Raw genomic sequence first — 20,678 nt, 5'->3', positions numbered from 1 at the left:
CTATCTCTCTGCTGGCAGTTTGGATCACTGTCCTTTTGCAAACTTCTCTACTTCTACATATGAAGGATGCCTTCTCCCAACTGAATGTGGCATTTCAGGAGCATTTTGGTGGGATTTTATTTTTATCTGTCAGTGGGGGTCATCCTGGGCTTTCTACCCTATATTGTCGAGTTGGTGGCTAATGGTGGAAACTAAAGCTGTTGCACCTTGCATATGAAGGTCAACTTAAATTAGCCTGCAGTTGATGGAGATTCTTTCACCAAAAATGTAACAAACCTTGTCAATTTTTGACCAGTTTTTCCTCCTGCATCCTTGTCCATGAAAATTGTCTTCAGTGCCTGGGCGCACCATGAGAACGTGTATCCATTATTCTCAGGAACATAAAGTCTCTGGAGATGGACTTTTAGCCTTGTCCATGCTTTCATAGAATATTCTGTCTTGCCTTGGACAGTTCTGGTCTTACCTTTCTTTCCTCCATATTAAGTGCAGTACACACAGACAATTCAGACTAAGTGAATGTGTGTTCTTATATTGTGGGTGACTGCAACTAAAAAGGCGGCCATACACTTGGAAATCTGCTTGTTTGGCAAAGGTACAAATGACCAGATCTTTTACCTATATGCCCATCTTGAGGTGGGCAGTATTGGATTATAACTGATTGTTTTGCCCGATGGCCGCAATGTTTAAATCATATTGAAGGGAGACAGGCTATTGGGACAAGGACTGCATCACCCCAATCAATATCTGGCTGATTTTTGGCAAAATATCAGTCATGTAGGGCCCCATATGCTGGTCGATAAATAACCGGGTCAGAATGCCAGCAACTTTTATGGGCCCATTCGTGGCCACCTTAATTACAGGTGTATTTACTTCACCTGCTTGAAATCCAAATATTTATAAATCTGTCCAGTACATTTTTGAATAATTAGCTAATGTAGAATAATTAGATAAGATTTTTTTGGGGGGGGGTCCATTTTTTTTTGTTTTTATGGCAAACAAAGGAAATACTTGCATTATTTAAGGAAAAAAAGGGCAAGGATGCCAATATTTTTGCCCATAACTGTACATTGACTTTAATTGAAATGAAGAAAATAGAAGAGCCTAAGCTGCTGCTCCCTCCCTGTGAGCCTTTCATTTGGGTTGTTTGAAGGCCATTGACAATAGTCTAAAAGTTGAAAAATTGCCAAATCTATATATAATGGAAGCACTGCCGGCCATGTGATAAAAATCTGAATTGATGGAAGGTGTAAAAAAAAAATAATTTGCCATCTTATTACTCTGCTTGATATCTAGATTATATTAAAAAAGATGGTACTATTTCATGTGGCTGAGTGAAGTGCCTTTCTTTCAAAGAAGATCAATTACAGATGATGGTGGATAGCTGATGCAGTAATGAGGATTTGGCTTTGGGATAATACAACCATGGGTAAGATATTTATGAATTAGATATTAGAAATGAGAGTAAAATGAATCTTCCAGTAAAGAATTGGATGTATTACTTGTAGTCAAAATGACCGTGCCAGAATTCAGGCTAATTGTGTCACCCAGTCAAAGCCTTAAGGTGGCCATACACGGACCGATTTTTTACTTACAAACGACCGATTCCCGAACGATCCGATGGAATCGTTAAGTTATCGTATAGTTGGTGGTGTACGAACGATCGTCGGCCCACTAAACGAGCCGACATTATCGTCCCCAAAATCGATCGGCCAGGTTTAAAAATTTTGGTCGTTTAACGATAAAATCTGCCAGTTGGTGTGAGTATCAGACATTTGTCTTTCAACGATTGTTCTCTGCGCATGTCACGATTGCCAGCAGCGGAAGTCAACGACATTCGATCGTACGTAGATGTACGATCGTACGTATTTTACGATAATGATGCGACGAAATCTTTCCCGAATTATCGTTGCCCGTGGATGGCATATCGTATGGGAACTCGATCGCCATACGATCGTTTGTCGATATAATCGTTCATCGCACAACGAGCGAAATCGCCTCGTGTATGGCCACCTTTAGAAGGGAAGTAATGGCTCTATTTGTCGTGTTAGTCATTTCACACAACAGTCTTTTAGGTATCTGTGCACCTTACATGTTTCTTCTAAAGCACAAGGAAAATAATAGAGATGTGGGTACAAACTGATGCTATAGAACCCATCAACTTGCTCCACTATTGCAAGAAACATAATATCTATGTATAATTAGAGCGCCATGACAACTTGCTACCTTAGCTTCAGTGATAGGAAACTTGGTCTGGATAAAGTCCCTGTTCTACCTGCAGATACGTGCAAGTCCTGTCTGGACATGCATCAGCTGAACAGTTTGAAAGCCTTTGGTGTTTGGTTGCAGTTGGTCCCTATCCAACAGGAAAATCAAACCTGCCTGATTGACAACCAGCCAAGTTATGGCCAGATGTCGGTCGGGAGGCCTCATACATGGAATAAGCTGGCAAATCACTAAAGGACTCGAAACGGCAACTTTAGTCTGTCTGTGCATGGCACCTTTACACAGGCAGGCCCAGATTTGTGGTGAGGCCACAAAGGCACAGGCCAAGGGCAGCACAAATTTAGGGGCGGCATGCCGTCCGGCTGGTTCTAAACTTTGCTCACATACAGAGCACTGGGTATAGGACGCACAGAAAACCGGGTGGCAGCTAGTTATGGCGGCCTCTGGGCTCCATAATTAAAATCCGGTTATTACTTTAATTAACAAACTCTCTGCCTTTTATTACATTTTATTATTGATAATGGGCAAGTGCAAAGGATTTCTTGTTATATATAATGACATATCAATAATAAAATGTAATAAAAGGTGCAAAGTCTGGTCATCTATACCAGGTAGAATTCTGTAGTTGCTATGGGTTGCTGCCTGAAGAAAAGTCACCTATGTTGCCAAAACATTGGATTTTCAATAAATACTCTTTGATATTTATCATTAAGACCTGTAAAATAAGTGGGGGTGCTCTCTATACCTAATGATGATCAGGGCCTGGGGGATACAATGGTGTAATTTATGCTGCATAGCTGTGTATGAAAAGACACCACTTACCTCAACAGGGCTGCAACAAACGGGGTCAATTCAAGGAAAATGTAAAATCGGGGTTCTACTGTAAATTACGATTGCTGATGAGACATCTACCCTCCAATTAAATTACAAATACATCTTGTCTCTGTTGCACAACCATGAGAAACTGGTCTCTGTAACCATTATCAACCATATGCTACAAGCTTATTTAGAGGGATAATGTCCCTTTATCACACACACCAAAGGGACAGAAAAACTGTTCATGTTTATTTCCTGTGTCTTTTATTGAAGAGTATGGTCGTAAGTCAGAAACCTAGCCAGTGTCCATAATCGCTGCAGCCCAGAGCTCTTCCCTATTTGTTTGTATTTAATTGGCCAGTCCAAATGTATTTTTCCCAGAACAGGATACGGGCATCAAAGCTACACAGATTGGTTTCCAGGCATTGACAAGTTGCAGATGGTACCATTTTGTTAATGAGGATGCTCTAAAATAGCATCTGTATTGGAAAGCCTTTTATGTCTTAATAATGTGCATGCTGCAGCCTATAATGAGGGACTATATAAAAAAAAAAGCCTTTCTCCTGAAATATTTAGCCAGCAAAGATCAAATCAACAAGCCTAGTGGGGAATCTGTGTGCTCAGTATATGGAAATGGGTTTTCTTTAAAGACAGGAGGAGACTTTGTTATTGAAATTCTTCATATGTATCAGCTTGTGCATACTTAGTGCCAATACTGTAGGCTTCCTTGTACCCACTATTACATTCTGCGCTGTTCCCCCTGGAGGATCCATATGCAGATTGGCCTATGTTAATGGAGCTGTAAGATAAGCCTGGCAGGCACTGGAAAAGCTTCCAAGAATGGCTTGCATGTTTATTGCATGACTTAAATAGGCAGAACAGCGATCAGGCTGCAAGATAAACCTGTTTTTATTGAGCTGCTGAGTGACTATATTTAACATAAGGAACTCCAGCCAAGCAAGCGGTTTGGAATTAAATTAGCAATTTTCTAGTGCATGCCTGGTAACTATAATATACATGGATTCTATTGCAGCAAAGTATCCTGTATGTGGGATGCATTGCTGGGGTCACAATGAGATTTGATGAGAGTAAAGCAGTAGTATTTAGGCTCTCATCTTTTTAAATTAAGTTTTTATACCAGTAACAGTGACACAGTTGGTTCAAATGATAACCCATAATCTTTGGATTGATTCTCTACATAGCATTTAGCTGAATCTGAACCCCACTTTTCATTTCAACAGTCATGTGACCTTAAGGGTTAAGATTGAGCTGAACCCAGTTCCTACTAAAAGTGATGTGATTAGACTGTATGCTGAAACAAATTCGGCATTCAATTCATTCCTTAGATGGTTCAGGGGTGATTTTGTCCCTACCCTGCCATAAGATGGCCTTTATGATGCCACATCCCTCCTGGGCATACCCCTTTGCATTCCTGTAGGGGTGATGAGGGGCCTTAGGTTGCAAGTTGGCAGGGACTTGGTGTGAGCGAGGGGAGCCTCCGGGTGCAAAGGGTCCTGACCCCTGCCTTAAACTCTGTGTCCCGCAAACATGTAAAGGGGAGCACTGACAGAGGCATCAATGCCAGCCATTGTAATCACTTGGGGGTTGCTTGACAAATATTAACTCCCAGTGATATTTACTTTCCTTGTCTGTGAAGTGTGTTCCAGAGCTGGGCCCTGTAGTGTTGATGCCCAAGGAAATACTACTTGGCCCAGTGCCTTCTTGCTGCTGGAAGAGGTAGGTTTTGGAAAATCTGTGGTAAGGAAATGATCCCCCCAGCCCACTTGCAACCCCACCTCCCTCCCACAGCCATAGTCATTGCTCACTTTCTCTTTTCATCCCTGACGGAATCGTTCCCTTCCACCTCTTCCAGGCTCTAATCTCACTCTTAACTGTGCCCTAGATAGATGCCTATTCAGCCTACCCCTAGTTCCAATGGTTAAAGGGGTTGTTCACCTTTAAGTTAGTGATATTCTAAGACAGTTTGCAATTGGTCTTCATTTTTTTTATTATTTGTGGTTTGTTTTTTTTAATTATTTTTCTTTTTGTTAAGCAGTTCTCTGGTCTAGAATTTCAGCAGCATACATTGATTTAAATGACAGCCTGAATATGATAAGGATAAGACCTAAATAGAAAGATAAATAGTAAAAAGCAACAATAGGCTACAATTTAATTGAAGAGTCAGAAGAAGAAGAGTGCAAATAATTCAAAAACTATTAAAACAAAAAATGAAGACTCATTAAAAAGTTGCTTAGAATTGGCCATTCTATAACACTCTAAAAGCTCATATATATTAGCCGCTAAACCTGCCGCCCCCGGGCACAGGCTCTTGGGTGCCTTAATATAAATGAGGCCCTGGATGTAGAAAGTAATATTCTCAGACAATTAGCAATTGGTCTTCATTTTTTATTTGTAGTTTTTTTCTCTTTTTGTTCAGCAGCTCTGCAGTTTGGAATCTGAGCAGCTATCTGGTTGCTGGGGTCCAAATTACCGTAGCAAACGGAGTGGTTGAATGAGAGACTGCATTATGAATAGAAGTGGGACTGAATAGAAAAATAAGTAATAAAAAGTAACAATAATATTAAAACTGTAGCCTCACAGACCCCATCCCCCGTGACCCCCATTTAAAAGCTGCAATGAAGAAGGGAAATAATTCCAAAACTGTAAAAAAATAAATCATGAAGACCAATTGAAAAGTTGCTTAGAATAGGACATTCTATTACGTACTAATAGTTAACTTAAAGTTGAACTGCCTGTTTACCAAACTTAACCAGTAAAGGTGCCCGTTTTGCTGCTTTACTGGTGAAAAAAAATCTTATGCCCATTATCCTATCTGCAGGAAATAACTGCATAGATTATTTTGCAGCCTTTAATAAGCACTAAAAATTATCCCTGCTGCTTAAATATTGGTGTTAATGCTAAATAAAGGCAACATTTTCTCTAGTCACAGATGTCCATTGGGGATTCCAATGGGACTGACAGCTAGTTTTTTTTTTTTATACAGGTATGCTTTATCCAGAAACCCGTTCTGAGCCATCTCCCATAGACTCCATTTTCATCATATACTTACATTTCTACTCTGTAGTAATAAAGCAGTACCTTGTACCTGATCCCAACTAAGATATAATTACCCCTTATTGGGGGCAGAACAGCCCTATTGGGTTTATTTCATGGTTAAATGATTCCCTTTTTCTGTAATAATAAAACAGTACCTGTACTTGATCCCAACTAAGATATAATTACCCCTTATTGGGGCAGAACAACTCTATTGGGTTTATTTAATGGTTAAATGATTCCCTTTTCTCTGTAATAATAAAACAGTACCTTGTACCTGATCCCAACTAAGATATAATTACCCCTTATTGGGGGCAGAACAGCCCTATTGGGTTTATTTCATGGTTAAATGATTCCCTTTTCTCTGTAATAATAAAACAGTACCTGTACTTGATCCCAACTAAGATATAATTACCCCTTATTGGGGGCAGAACAGCCCTATTGGGTTTATTTAATGGTTAAATGATTCCCTTTTCTCTGTAATAATAAAACAGTACCTGTACTTGATCCCAACTAAGATATAATTACCCCTTATTGGGGGCAGAACAGCCCTATTGGGTTTATTTCATGGTTAAATGATTCCCTTTTCTCTGTAATAATAAAACAGTACCTGTACTTGATCCCAACTAAGATATAATTACCCCTTATTGGGGGCAGAACAGCCCTATTGGGTTTATTTCATGGTTAAATGATTCCCTTTTCTCTGTAATAATAAAAGAGTACCTGTACTTGATCCCAACTAAGATATAATTACCCCTTATTGGGGGCAGAACAGTCCTATTGGGTTTATTTAATGGTTAAATGATTCCCTTTTCTCTGTAATAATAAAACAGTACCTGTACTTGATCCCAACTAAGATATAATTACCCCTTATTGGGGGCAGAACAGCCCTATTGGGTTTATTTAATGGTTAAATGATTCCCTTTTCTCTGTAATAATAAAACAGTACCTGTACTTGATCTACTAAGATATAATTAATCCTTATTGGATCCAATACAATTACTGTGTGAGTAATTTTTAGTAGGTTTAAGGTATAGAGATCCAGATTATAGAAAGACAAGGGGTCTTTCTATAATCTGGTCCAGAATACCCCAGGTCCCGAGCATTCTGGATAACAGGTCACATACCTCTCAGTATATTTTGCAAGAGTTCATATGGGTTTCAAAAAGTGGTGCTTAAATGTGTTTGTTAATTTGACATACCAATTTATTTGATACCATTTTGCGATTACAATTTGCAAACTTTATAGAAGGAAATTGGCATCAAATTTTCACCAGAAAATCAGCAACATGACAATTTTTAACAAACTTTAGTACAAACACTAGGAAAATGAAGAGCGCATAGAGATAACTCACTGTATGTACTTAGGTAAGGCATATGATTGCATACAAGATCCATACAAGTTGAAACGCATATTATAGGAAAGCATAATAAACATGCTCCAGACAATCAGCCGGCTACAGGTCTGCTGTTTCAGGTATGAATTTCATTGCCCACCCCCGTGGGGTTCTGTTGAAGCTGGGTCTTTGGCACATTAGTTCCAGGCCGCTGGTGGCCTCCTCTATCTGAGCTTGGAGTTCTTCAAACATTGTTGGAGAGTTTGTATTTTCCAGTACAGATAAACTCCCAAAGGGGATTGGAGTGCTGCAAAATATGAAATAAAAAATAGAAATAAATACATTACATAACAGTGGGTACCCTATGTCCGTTGAGTTGATGCAAATGAAAGAATCCTTTTGCTTCTTTACAAAGGCAAGGCCTGACCTGGAGGATGCAGTACAGTGTTGCGCCAGTGCATGGGGCGGATACTAATGAGCTGGAAAGAGTACAAAGTGGTACAAGGTATACAGCCATTAAGTCTGGAGGAAAGAGCATTGATATCCAGTTTGGTTTTATGGAGAAGAGGTACTTGCAAAGGGACCTGATAATTCTTTAGGTAAAGACACACAGAGCTACTAGTAGCAGATATTGCCACGGCTACAAAAACAGACAATGCTGATCATTTACTGCTAATTGTCTCTTCGTATGTTTTAGCAATTCTCAGTATTGTCTATGGCAGGGGATTTTCTGGCGTTAGATCTTTTGGATATAAATAATGGGAAAGAGGCCTTTTGAGATGGCCTTTAATGCACAGATACATTTGAACAAAAGAAAGATTCATACAAGATTCTGTGTATTTGATCACAACCAATATCCACAAGGGATGCCTGTATCCTTTAATCACAACCAGTATCCATAGTACATTTATATGAGTAGAATTCATTTGGACAATATTTTTTTTGTGCAATATGTCCCCTTTAAAGTTTATTGAACTTGTACTTACATATGACCAATGAATCCCTCATCTGACCATAAAGAAAATAACCCCTTCTTATTCTGATGAAACATCTTCACTGAGTACCATAGTAGGAGTAGGTTAAAGGAAAACTATACCCCAAACACTGTAGGTCTCTATAAAAATATATTGCATAAACAAGCTCATATGTAAAACCCTGCTTCATCTAAATAAACCATTTGCTTAAAAATATACTTTTTTAATAGTATGTGCCATTGAGTAATCCTAAATAGAAAATTGCCATTTTAAGAATTAACGGCCACCTCCTGGGATCATAGGATTCACAGTGCACACAAACAAGCCAAGACACACATACATGCTAGGTCACATCAGCCAATTAATGGGCAGAGTTCTGCCTTTTGCTTCCACCCTTAGATCTGCATTATTTCTGGTCATGTGATCTCTGAGGGAGCACACAGCCCACCACTAAATGGTGGCTCAAGGGAAAGGATGTAAAAGGGCAATATTTACTGATATATATGTTCCAGATTGTTTAATAGGGCACTTAATATAAACTGTTGGTTAAGTATTCATTCTGGGGGAATAGTTTTCCTTTAACGTCAGATAACATTGATGCTAATCATGTGTAAGATGCTTTCAGTAACATATGAGCAGTGCCAGCTAGTGTCAGTCCCATCATGTTTGGCCTTACTGTACTTTCTGTTCAGTACAAATGTGTAACAGGCCCGTGGTGGGTAGAACAACCTGTACTTTAACACACAAGGTTGTAAGAGAAAGAGCTGCAGTAGAAGGAGACAGGCCCAGGAGACAACTGAGGTTGTGGCACTGCCCGGAGAAAAACAGACTTTATTAGGTTGTTAAAGAAATATTCTCCAGTAAAACGTAATGTTGAAGCAAGCTGATTACCAGACGGGAGAAGCATGCACGGTACTGTAGGAACTGGAGTCAAAACCAGCAGTGACACAAACATTGCAATTACATTTCAATATGCCAAAAAAGTACCCTCTTACTCTGTCGTTAGCTTATTAACGATGGAAAATACTCTGTAAACATTAAACCTTTAGCAAAATATGCAGGTGAATCTGGCAGTTTGTAGCCACACATGTGTTAGTGCTCTTTGTGCCCATATGGGAATACGGCTGTTTTCATTCAGGCCTCTGTGGGTTTGTAGCTTTCAGTATCATTTATCATTATAAGTTTCCCAGCGATAGCGACAGGATGGAAGTTTTATGTGGATTCCTAAAAATAAACAGATCAGATTCTAGACTGTAACTTGCTGAAATGAACTGCCTCTGACAGCACACATGGTTTAAATGGCTTCCATACACAAAACCCATGAGTTGAAACCCTTTAAACCACGCGCATGAAGCCAAACTGGTTGCCTATTGCAGGTTAGAATAGACTGATGTTTTGATTGGTTGCTGGGGGTGGGGGGGGCACTGCGGTAATGAACACAACCCACCATCTGGTTTTTGGTGGCTAAACATCATATGCCTGCGGATAAAAGCAGTTATTAAAGAAAATGATTTACAGAACATTCACAATATATTTAATTACTTTTCTTGCTGAGTATTACAAGGGTTAAAAACAAGGGTTTAAAATACTTGGTTAAAAGTTATTTCATGGGAAACCAAGAGTTCTATTGTTTTCTTTGTGATTCAGTTACTTGGGTCATGGGTTCGTCAATGATATTTCCGTTTTGGCAGATCCCCAGTACTGAATCTCTTAATCAAACCTACAGACATGCATATTGCAGATAACGCAAATAATCTCTGTCAGGGCCATAACTAGGTTTTCTGATGCCCTAGGGGCAAAGCTGGGGCTGGTGGTGCCCCCCAAATCTTCCAACCTTCGTCTCAGGTTTAATGCTGAACAGCAGCACCTTCTACATCTACTACAGGAGCAAAAAGTACACTGCTCATATTACAGGTATGGGACCCGTTATCCAGAAAATCCCAAACTACAGGAAGGCCATTTCCCATAGACTTCTTTTAATCAAAAAATTACAATTTTTAAAAATGATTCCCTTTTCTCTGTAATAATAAAACAGTACCTGTACTTGATCCCAACTAAGATATAATTACCCCTTATTGGGGGCAGAACAGCCCTATTGGGTTTATTTAATGGTTAAATGATTCCCTTTTCTCTGTAATAATAAAACAGTACCTGTACTTGATCCTAACTAAGATATAATTAATCCTTATTGGGGCCAGAACAGCCCTATTGGGTTTATTTAATGGTTAAATGATTCCCTTTTCTCTGTAATAATAAAACAGTACCTGTACTTGATCCCAACTAAGATACAATGAATCCTTATTGGGGCAAAACCATCCTATTGGGTTTATTTATTTTTAGTTTATTTTATGTTAAAATTATCTTTTAGCAGGCTTAAAGTATGGAGATCCAAATTGTGGAAAAATCCCTTATCTGGAAAACCCCAGGTTCGGTATTCAGCCAGGATTCGGCCACCAGCCCAATAAATAGTGACTGTCTATGGCATCTTACAACAGCTCCTCTGGCAATTGGCCGAATCCACAGATTGCTTGTCCGGGTTGCTCTCTAGCTGCTCCTGACCCGGCCCACATGTTTCAGGCCGGCCCGCACATCATTACTGCCCAGCACTCCCGCAATGTTGAGCCCTAGGCATGTACCTCTTCTGCCTAAAGATGGCCACACACGTGGCGATCTGACGTTGTTTCGATGAAACATCGTCAGATCCGCCACACACCGTTCAGGGCTGAAACAGCAGATAAGGAGGTAGAAACAATAGGATTTCTACCTCCTTCTGCCAATTCAGCCCTGACGGCAGATTTTGGTCAGGCGCCTTCTATGGCCCCCGATCAAAATTTTCTAACCTGGCCGATCGGCAAGTCTACCGATTTTGGCAGCTTCCTGCGATATCGGTCGACTCGCCGACATGCCATACACGCACCGAATATCGTACGAAACGAGGTTTCGTACGATATTATCGGTGCGTGTATGGCCAGCTTAACTCTAGTTCTGGCCTGACTACAAAATCACCTTTAATAAGGTTATAGAAAAGAAGAAAATGTTAAATAATAAATGTCACCTTGCTGCAGCATTATGTATTTTCAGGACAGTAAAAAGGAATGGTCTCCTACTGTCACCTTCACTGTCTATCATGCTGGGCCCCCATCATTCACACTGAGCCCAGCAGTTGGAACAACCCCAAAGTCAGAGAGAAACGCCACAAATGTTAATGTAGATCCAATTTAATTGCCGCAAACATTGAAATCTGTAGCTTTAACATGTGCTGACCTCATATATTCTGAGCTGCCGCATAGCAATGATCCAGTTACATATACTGAAATAATTCACTCTTTACAATGCATTCTCTTGAGTTATTAATGTTATAAGTCTTTCAAAAGGTCCATTTCAATTAACTTTGCTCAAAGAGTGAAAATTGCACCGGCATAGATCAATTGAAAGATGGTGGTGATATTAACTTATTATGTTGTGATATAAAGGTTACAGGGAATTTGAGAAAGATAACTGGGAACTGTTATCACAAGTGTTTTCATTTGCTGAATAAGACAGAATGTGGCTTATAGTTCAGCCAGACATATGGCTTCAATTAATTACTCATTACAGAGCACAGATGACAATGAAGTGAGAAGGTGTTGGATGCCAGTTCTAAATATAGGTCATGCAAATGTCGTCTGTTCCAAGACAAATATATCGTTCCATTAAATGAGGTTGGAATTGATTATTATGAATAGCTTCATATTCCAAAGGAAAATAATCAGATCTATTTGACCAATTCTTTAGGGTCCACAATTTGTCCACGGCTCAACCTACATTTAATCTCAGTTGTGATGATACATGGGTACATGTAGAAACATTATATATAGACCAGAAGTTCCAAGCTGTAGTGCTGGTCTGTTTTCTCTCGGGGGCTCAAAGCAGTCGTTATTGGGGCCCAGTCTAAAGGCCAATTAGTCTGAGAAAAAAGTGTTTTTGTGTTATTTGCTATGAAAAATATTCCTGGAGGACCAGGTTAAAGGGTAAGGAAAGGTTTAATCACTAGGGGGAGGGTCAATTTATTAGGCACCACCAGCAGGGGCATATTTATATATATAGGCCCCCGAGGGACTGTGCCTAGGGTGGAAGATTTTGGGGGGCGGCCCTCGGGTGCTTAAGTAATAGATTTGTTTTAGACTTAAATACAACCTTGAGCCCCAGTGAATTTAATAGCTAATCTTAGACCCTAGGTTAGTGCTCTTTTTTACTAATACCTCCATATTCTGGCTTGTCCCAGAGTTCCCTTTTGTGTGCCACTGTGTGTAGGTAGAGCAGAGAACTTCTAAAGTACAATTTAACCTTTTACTGTGACTGTTTACTGTGTATGCCCACAGCCCACTGAAAAGGGTCCCTGGAACAAGACAGAAGATGGTGGCGTGGTGGGTGTTTTGTAGACTAGGATGCAGTTAATAATGTATTTTCAGCAATGAGGAGCCCATGGCTGATCTGAGGTTAGCAATTATATTCAAAGTGGAAACACTGTCCTATTTACAGTATCCATCGTTTTTCACCAATTTGTTATTTCTTTGTAATAAGAGAGCATCATCTTTTATGTCAAGTTAAGAGAAATCCATTTGGAAGACAAAATAATCCTATTGGGGGTAAAGAACCAAATTCAGCTGTTGCTAACCCAATATGCACCCATATGATATAATAGACAATATAATAGACAGAGCTTCTCCTGCTAGACTTAAACACCTCTCACCAATACAGCACTACTGTGCAATTAACTGAATAACTACCTTTCTGATCCAAAGTTATATTTATTTATTTTATATTTGTTTGCTTTAATTTATAACATCTTAACTAAGAATGTTTATTTAGAAAAGCACAGTACCTGTTAAAGCTGTGGTATGTGACATTAAGAGGAGTCTTGGGTGGTTCAGGTAGGGATTCAGTGACAGACACTATTGTTTCTACGTTCTGCTCCTCAATCCATGGTGATATATATGACTTGGGGATGGCTGTGCTGTTAAACTTCTCATAAGGAATCTCTTTCCATGGGGCTGAGTAACCTTTCAATATGAAAAGACAAAAAAAGAGTTTTTATGCACTTTACAATGATAACATAACTAGGTTATCATTATGGTTTGTGGATTTGTGCTCCAGTGAGAAGCCATAAGGCATATAAGAAGTCACAGTTCTGGTCTTGCTTCCTGCTAGACAAAGTCCAAAGATCCCACAAAACCAAATGAGCTATCAGACCCATGAGAGTAGCTGGGCCATTGAAGCAACTGACTGCATAGAAAGCACTCAACCAGTTATAGGCTTTTAAACCAGGGCTTTCATTGCCATACAGTCTGCAGGGGCATAGTACAGGGGGTGTAGAGTTTGAGACTGCACTTTGGTCTGGAACCCCCATGGGCACAAATGATTAAAACTTTACTCAAGGAGAAGAATAAAACTGCAGCTGAAATGGAGCAATGCACAATTGACTAAAGGCAAAAAAAGTGGTAGTGGGCATTGGGGGCAATAATGAGGGGCCTCTGCATAACATTTTGCAACAGGCCTTTGCTTATGTTCCTTTTCTAGAAATACACAAATTCCATGCCAATAGGTAGAACACTTTACAAGAAAGTAGTAATGTGACAAGGGAGGGATTTCTTAACTTTGTGCCCAAGAAAAGCTGGGGTCGTATGCAGTTTTCAGAGCATTTTAAAACCAGTGTTATTACCTGGTGCTATTGCCCCTGGATTGAGGCACATCTTCATCTGCAAAACTTTAGCAGTCTTTTTGGGTACATTCGGGGGGGGTTTGCTGTCTCCTCTTGGTATGTAGATCTCTGAGTGGCAGTGCTCTCCCCCATGCATTCCTTCTGTTGCTGTTGTGTGATCACCATTGGCTGCTTGAACTGACTGCATGTGATTCATTTTACTGCCAGCCTGAGGAAAGGAAAGGCCTAATGATCATGTCTAAATATGAAGAAAAACTCTTTCCAGAATAACCAAACCTATTTTAGCCAAACTGCAAACACAATAGTCAAAGGAAGGGGCTTACTAATACCCATGCACTCCTTTCTTCTTCAGCCTATCTGACCTCCAATGAAGTATATGTAACTCATTGCAGTTTGCGTCACGTCAATGTGAGAGTATGCAACTACCATTGTGAACATGTATGCTCCATTAAGGGTAGTAGTTTGTTGATATTTGGGAGCTTTATAGCCACCCCCCATCAACCTGACCATGGCTTGTAATCCCCCAGCCATTTAAAGTTATGCCTTACCTGTTCTGGTATGAAAATGTATTCTTTTTACACTTTAGCATTGAAGTTCCAAGCTTTCTGCATCAATACACACAGGTGCCCTGACAATTCCGTAAGAGCCATCCATAATGCACACACAGATTTTGCTCATACAAAAATGAATTTCTGCATTTGCTCTTCAAGAGATAAGAGAACATTGATATTTGTACTCACATGAATTTGGTCTGGTGGGTATTCATATGTATATTTCTGCACTCGCTTCTGTCTCTCTAAGTACATATAGGAGCCACGGTTGCGCTTCAGATTAAGTTCTTCGAACATCAAATCTTGAGGGACACTCACCTTCTTCCCCAGGTCTAGCTGCCCATCCAGCTGTGGAACTGCCAGAAAAATGGTAGTGCTTATGTGTAATAAACAAGGGAATAGTCAGTAATATTTGAGGAGAATATAATGTATTTGTTCTACTCACCCTGCCCTGTGAGTTCTTTCACTATTGCTGCTGCGTTTGCCTTAGGCCCCCGCACCATATCTAGAGGGGAAGGATTCATTTTTCCTGACTGGGAAGAAAAACATACGTTCACATTCAGGCCTGTTCTGATTGCAGTTGCTCTTGGCAGTGATCCCCAACCAGTGGCTCCGGGGCAACATGTTGCTCCCCAACCCCTTGGATGTTGCTCTCAGTGCCCCCAAACCAGGTAGTTATTTTTGAATTCCTGACTTGGTGGCAAGTTTTGGTTGGATAGAAACAAAATTTACAAGATTTACTACCAAATAAAGCCCCCTGTAAAGTGATAGTGTGCAAAGAGACTGCCTAATAGCCAATCACAGCCCTTATTTGGCTCCTCCATGAACTTTTATGGTGCTTGTGTTGCTCCCCAAGTCTTTTTACATTTGACTGTGGCTCACGAGTAAGAAAGGTTGGGGACCCCTGCTCTTGGGCATTGGAAGCCATGTTTACTAATAGAGAATCCCTTAGCAAATTGTAGGAAGCAACCTGAGACAATCTTATCACATGACCTGTTTACCAATATCTGCAAGTCCGTTCAAAACATAGGCAATGGCCCCAAGGAGCGGTTCAGTCGCCCGTGATAGATCTCTGCTGTGTGGAAAGCCCTTTGCATCGCTTTGGTTTTCCGAACTCTAGCGAAGTTGCCTGCAGGAGGAAACTTTGGGAATACCGAAGCGATTCTATGGCCTTTCCACCGCCAACTCCTATTGTTGCCGATGGAAAGCCATCTCGGAGTGGTTAGAACTGCACCATGGGTTCTTAGCCTTAGCAGCAGATTGACTAAAACTCTAAAATTTTTAAACTCACTTCCGCAAATGTCTTACATTTCCTAAAAAGTCTGAACTGGAAATGTCTGTGCGAGAAAAAGTCACAAAAGTGAGACCTTTTCAGATTGTTGCTCCGAATTGTTGCACAAAAAAAACAGCGTCAAAAATCCAAAACCCAAGTTTTGAGGCAAAAAAAGGATCTTTCAGGAAAGGGACATTACCTTCTACATGATCTCAGCAAGTTTTACCGGGCAAATTGTCGGATTCAGATTTTTAGCCATTTAAACTTATAGTAAATCTCAGAATCACAACTTTTTTCCCCACTGCTGTTAGCGCTAAAAATCCGAATTGGAAAAAGAAGAAAAATCCAACGATTAGTAAACTTATTGATTGTTTTTCAAGTTTGGAGCAAGATTTCCCCTCTAGAAATATACACATTGGTGAACTATATATACTGTTATCAATTGTTATACATAGTCTATATTACTTCAATCCTCTGTATATATTAAAGATGTTTCAAAGATGTTTTGAACCTGTGAACCCCAATGTAAAGGGGAGCAACTATGCAAATAGTGGTTTTCCAGACTAGGAAATAGGAATTTATATTGTTTTTCCATCACATCTGTGTATTGGGCAGATAGCAGAAACTTGTCATCTGAAACAGAAACCCTAATAATCAACCATCAGTAACCCTAATAAAGGCAACCTTAATAACACCTAAAATTAGAAATACCAGTCATTGCATGATATATATTTTAAGCCAGATTCTTTCCCTCAAGTGGCCCCTTGAGGGAAACCCAGGGCAAATGCCCTCTTTGCTGTACCCTATTAATTAGCCCTGAATGTTACATTGCCTCTGAGTTATATTGTTCATGAGGATTTCCTCTCATGCGAAGACATTAAACAAATATCCCACCTGTTTATGGGGATCAGCTTCTCTGTATCTTCTCCTTGTCCGTTGGAATTAGTACTTGGGCTGATTACTTTGCGTCAGAGCAGGTATATTTGTACCTCCCTTTTCCGCCCAGCTGTACCGTTCCTTGTATATATCTCTGTAAAGTGTAAAATATTATTTAATCCATCACAGCTTGCACTGACCTTCTCTCTCCAGTGATCTGTATTTTGACTTACCCCTCTCTTCTACTTCACTATATTGTACATCTGTCACTGTCTATCTTTTATTAACTTTCTTTTCTCCCTCCCTTCTGTGCGGATACATGTTACATATTCGCTTCCTTGCTGGGCCCCCTCTGTCTCTCCTTCAGTCCTTTTTCTTTCCCTCCTTCAGACTTGGTCTTCCTTTGGTGACCTAATGTCGCTATTATTGGCCCAGATGACAACTTTTGCGACATAGAAGTCCATCCAAATAAAATAACCCAGGATATATTTATATACATTGACACACTTTTTTGCAAAGCACTGTGGGAACTTCCATTATTTTAATGGAAAACTATACTATACCATATTAAGTTACCCATAGAGTATCTTACCCAACTGGAATATATATATCAGTAAATATTGGCCTTTTACATCTTTTCCCTTGAGCCACCATTTTGTGATGGGTTGTGTGCTCCCTCAGAGATCAGCTGGTCATTAATTGGCTGATGGGACCTAGCATGTATGTGTGCCTTGGCTTGTTTGTGTGCACCATGAATCGTGTGATCCCATGAGGCAGCCTTAGTACTTAAAATTGGCAATTTTCTATTTAGGATTACCCAATGGCACATACCACAAAAAAAGTGTATTTTTATGAAAATGGTTTATTTAGATGAAGCAGAATTATACGTATGAGCTGGTTTATGCAATATATATTTATAGAGACCTACATTGTTCAGGGTATAGTTTTTCCTTAAGTAGTTGATGACAAGAGGAGAGGATTGGGAGGATTGCTCAGCATTGGGTTACTAAGATTTAATGAAACTGCGTTACAAGTTACTCCAGCTTATCCAGCCTTCTCTGTGTACATCTGACCCTTTATCCTTTGTCCATGTGTGCATGTCTGGAGGCATTGGCTCAGCTGATCCCAAACTGTGGAGCTGGGGGGTGGAGGGTTGGAGCAGTGGGAGGAGGTGCTTAGCCTGGAGGCCAACCAGGCTTCAAAAATGTTTTTACCTGGAGGTATGACTGGGTAATGCTACACCAATTCCTGAAATCCACTTAGGTCACCTAGGGTAAAATTTGGGATGAATATGTATTTGTTGCCCTACATATTGTTGGAACTATGGCTTGAACTGAAAAAGTGTGCCAGCCAATGCATTAAGGTGGCTTTACATAGTAAGATTCCCTTATTTAGTGAGGTCCCCAAACAAGCAAATCTTGGGTGCAGGGCCGGAACTAGGGGTAGGCAGAAGAGGCACCTGCCTAGGACACAATGGTGGGGGGGGGGGGGGGGGCGCCAGACAGGTACCACTTCCACCTACCACTGGTTCCGGACCCTTTCCCCCCACTGGGCAGCAGCCCTGGTAACCTTTTCCTGTAGACCTGTGCCTGTACAACTTTTAATGTACATTAATATTTTGAAGTATTTTTTTAGTGTCAGTATCACTTTAAACAGCATGACTGCCTATCTGATGTTTTATTACAGTGTGTAGACAAACCAAAAATTGCCTACACTTCTTAAGCTAATGCCACACAGGGATCATCCTGGGCTTGTGATTAAACGCCGGCAGAGAATCAGTCCCTACTCTGGCATCTGTATTTTCCTCTGCCTGCGCTCGAAGCCATTAAGTCAGCCCTGGTGCAGGCAAACAGAGCAGTTTTCGACACTGAAACATGTGAGTACGCATTGCAGAGCTAAGAATCAGCCGTGTGGCATCAACCTTAAATAACAGACTTGGCAGGAAGAAATATCATTGCAGGTTTATTTTCCATGTTTCCAAGATTTTTAGATGGAAAGTGGTTCATTCCACCGTTGACATGGCTGTAAAATAAGGCCTGTGTCTGTTCAGCAGAGGCACACACTTCTTTGTATGATGATTGGCCCAGTATATGTAAAGGTTAGGCACCACTACACGATATGACTGAGGACCAGACTATCTGCCAGTGTATCCTGCTGCTTGCTACAGAGCTGAACTACACTAGAAAATTTGTTGGAAGTCCTCAATCAGCAGTTCAGATGTAGTTTCACAAGTCTAAAAATAATGTAACTGGTATTAAAATCTGATCTGAAAAATGACATGAAAGATCTACCATTGAGTATTACATGAATGTTGGAAATGAACCCTAAATGTTGCAAACAAATCTGACTTATTTATCTTTATAAAAGACCAACTATATGATGAAAAGAAGAATCAGTCTGTAGCGGCCTACAGCATTTGGAGCTGTTGAGTGCAGTTTAATCACTTTGTGAGACAGATATGTATTTCCATTGCTGATATTCCATTCTAAACACAAGGGCAGAGATACAGCTGTTTAGGGGTCCAGTGCTTGAAAAATTGTGCTTTAGGCAGAAGGAAGTGATGAATTCCCCCTGGTCAGCCAATCGCACCCTGTGACTAAACCCCTCCTACACCAGACCAGCATTGGTAAAATGTGTGGGGTATATTTTTAAAGCACAGTAGCAGCACTTTCTGGTTCCTTGTGTCAACCAGAATTATTCACAGTACACTGTATAGTACTTTGCAGAGATTTCTGTACCGTGCACTTGCCTGGTATAAACTGACACGGGGTAATGGAGAGCCTAGAACAAGATGGCGATGGTCTGCTTTGCACACAAGTACTGGGGGCTAGACTGTTTTCTAAAAGCTGGACTGGGGTAGGATGTAGTGATTCTAATCCCTGAGGGGTACCTAACATATTTGCCCCCCTCTCATTGATTTTATATTGCTTTCTCCTTTAGTTTCTCCAGTTCCAAATCAGGGAACAGAGAGATGGGTGTGCACAGAGCATATCGGATGGATTCATAATGCACAGAGCATGATGTATTACGTAAGCTACAGTCCAACACCCAATGGCTGAGCAAGAATGTAATTCTCCTTTAACCCTTTCAGTGCCCCTTGCTGGTGTAACTTGCAGCCCCATAGATTAACCTGTAATCCGGATACAAACTTGCACAATGGACTTCCAGATTAGTGCCAGTGGTGTAACAACACTGTGCTAGGCCCCCCTGCAAAAAGAATCTTTGGTGGGGCCTGGCGCTAACCTACCGGGCCCCCCCTCCACCTGCTTGCCTGTCCGCTTGTGTTCCCCACTGCACGCCCGCTGGCACCGGGTTGGAAAGAAAGAAACTGGGATGGGGGGATTTCTTAGAGCTATAGAGGGAGCAGGCCTTAGTGGTTTGGGTCCCCTGCCCAACCCCCCACAGCCGCAGGGTCTTCTTCCTTTATGGTTATGCCACTGGTTAGCGCCATAGATCAATGGCACATAGAGTTGCCACCTGGCCAGTATTTTTCCAGACTGACTGGCAAATATGATGTTTGATGTCAAAGTTATTAAAAGGGAAAAAGGCAAATACATAGGACAGCCGGTATTTTTTTGTTGTTGTTGTTGCAAAAAAGGGGCAACTTTAATGGCACAGAAAGGGTTAAACTTTCAATTAGATCATTGCTTAATTATTGAATTTATTGCCTACTCAAATGTTGTTGAACTACAACAGCCAGCATACTGCAACATGGAATAAAGGATTAAAGCGTAAGAGCTGTAGAAAAGTAACATTAGGAATGGATTCTAAAGTAACACTGCCATAGTTTGACCTAAGGGGACTGTGATGGTCGTGCCATGATTCTTAAATTGTGAGTTAATCCCCATTTATATTGGGGTGTAATGAGTCACA

The 20,678-nt window shown here is 40.5% G+C and overlaps 1 protein-coding gene across 1 annotated transcript; it reads right to left on the bottom strand.

Moving 5' to 3' along the window:
• Nucleotides 1-7,312: 7,312 nt before the first annotated feature.
• On the bottom strand, nucleotides 7,313-17,147 carry myoz3 (myozenin 3). Its single transcript, NM_001011273.1, has 7 exons — nucleotides 17,039-17,147; nucleotides 16,824-16,959; nucleotides 15,102-15,189; nucleotides 14,846-15,012; nucleotides 14,106-14,313; nucleotides 13,269-13,446; nucleotides 7,313-7,737 (listed from the first exon to the last, which is right to left on the bottom strand). The coding sequence occupies exons 3-7, from the start codon at nucleotides 15,157-15,159 to the stop codon at nucleotides 7,551-7,553; spliced, it is 798 nt and encodes a 265-aa protein (NP_001011273.1). The 5' UTR covers nucleotides 15,160-15,189; nucleotides 16,824-16,959; nucleotides 17,039-17,147; the 3' UTR covers nucleotides 7,313-7,550.
• Between the last annotated feature and the right edge of the window lie 3,531 nt (nucleotides 17,148-20,678).

The sequence above is a fragment of the Xenopus tropicalis genome, chromosome 3 (assembly GCF_000004195.4).
Source record: "Xenopus tropicalis strain Nigerian chromosome 3, UCB_Xtro_10.0, whole genome shotgun sequence".
Taxonomy (NCBI): Eukaryota; Metazoa; Chordata; class Amphibia; order Anura; family Pipidae; genus Xenopus; species Xenopus tropicalis.
Note: the sequence above shows the minus strand (reverse complement) of the source record. Positions and strands in the feature narration are given on the sequence as shown.

Coding starts and splice junctions, on each gene's coding strand:
- myoz3 (NM_001011273.1), bottom strand. CDS start 15,159: ATGGTGCGGGGGCCTAAGGCAAACGCAGCAGCAATAGTGAAAGAACTC. Junction 15,013..15,101: donor GAAAGAACTCACAGGGCAGG/GTGAGTAGAACA, acceptor TTTTTCTGGCAG/TTCCACAGCTGGATGGGCAG. Junction 13,447..14,105: donor TCCAGGGGCAATAGCACCAG/GTAATAACACTG, acceptor TCATATTGAAAG/GTTACTCAGCCCCATGGAAA.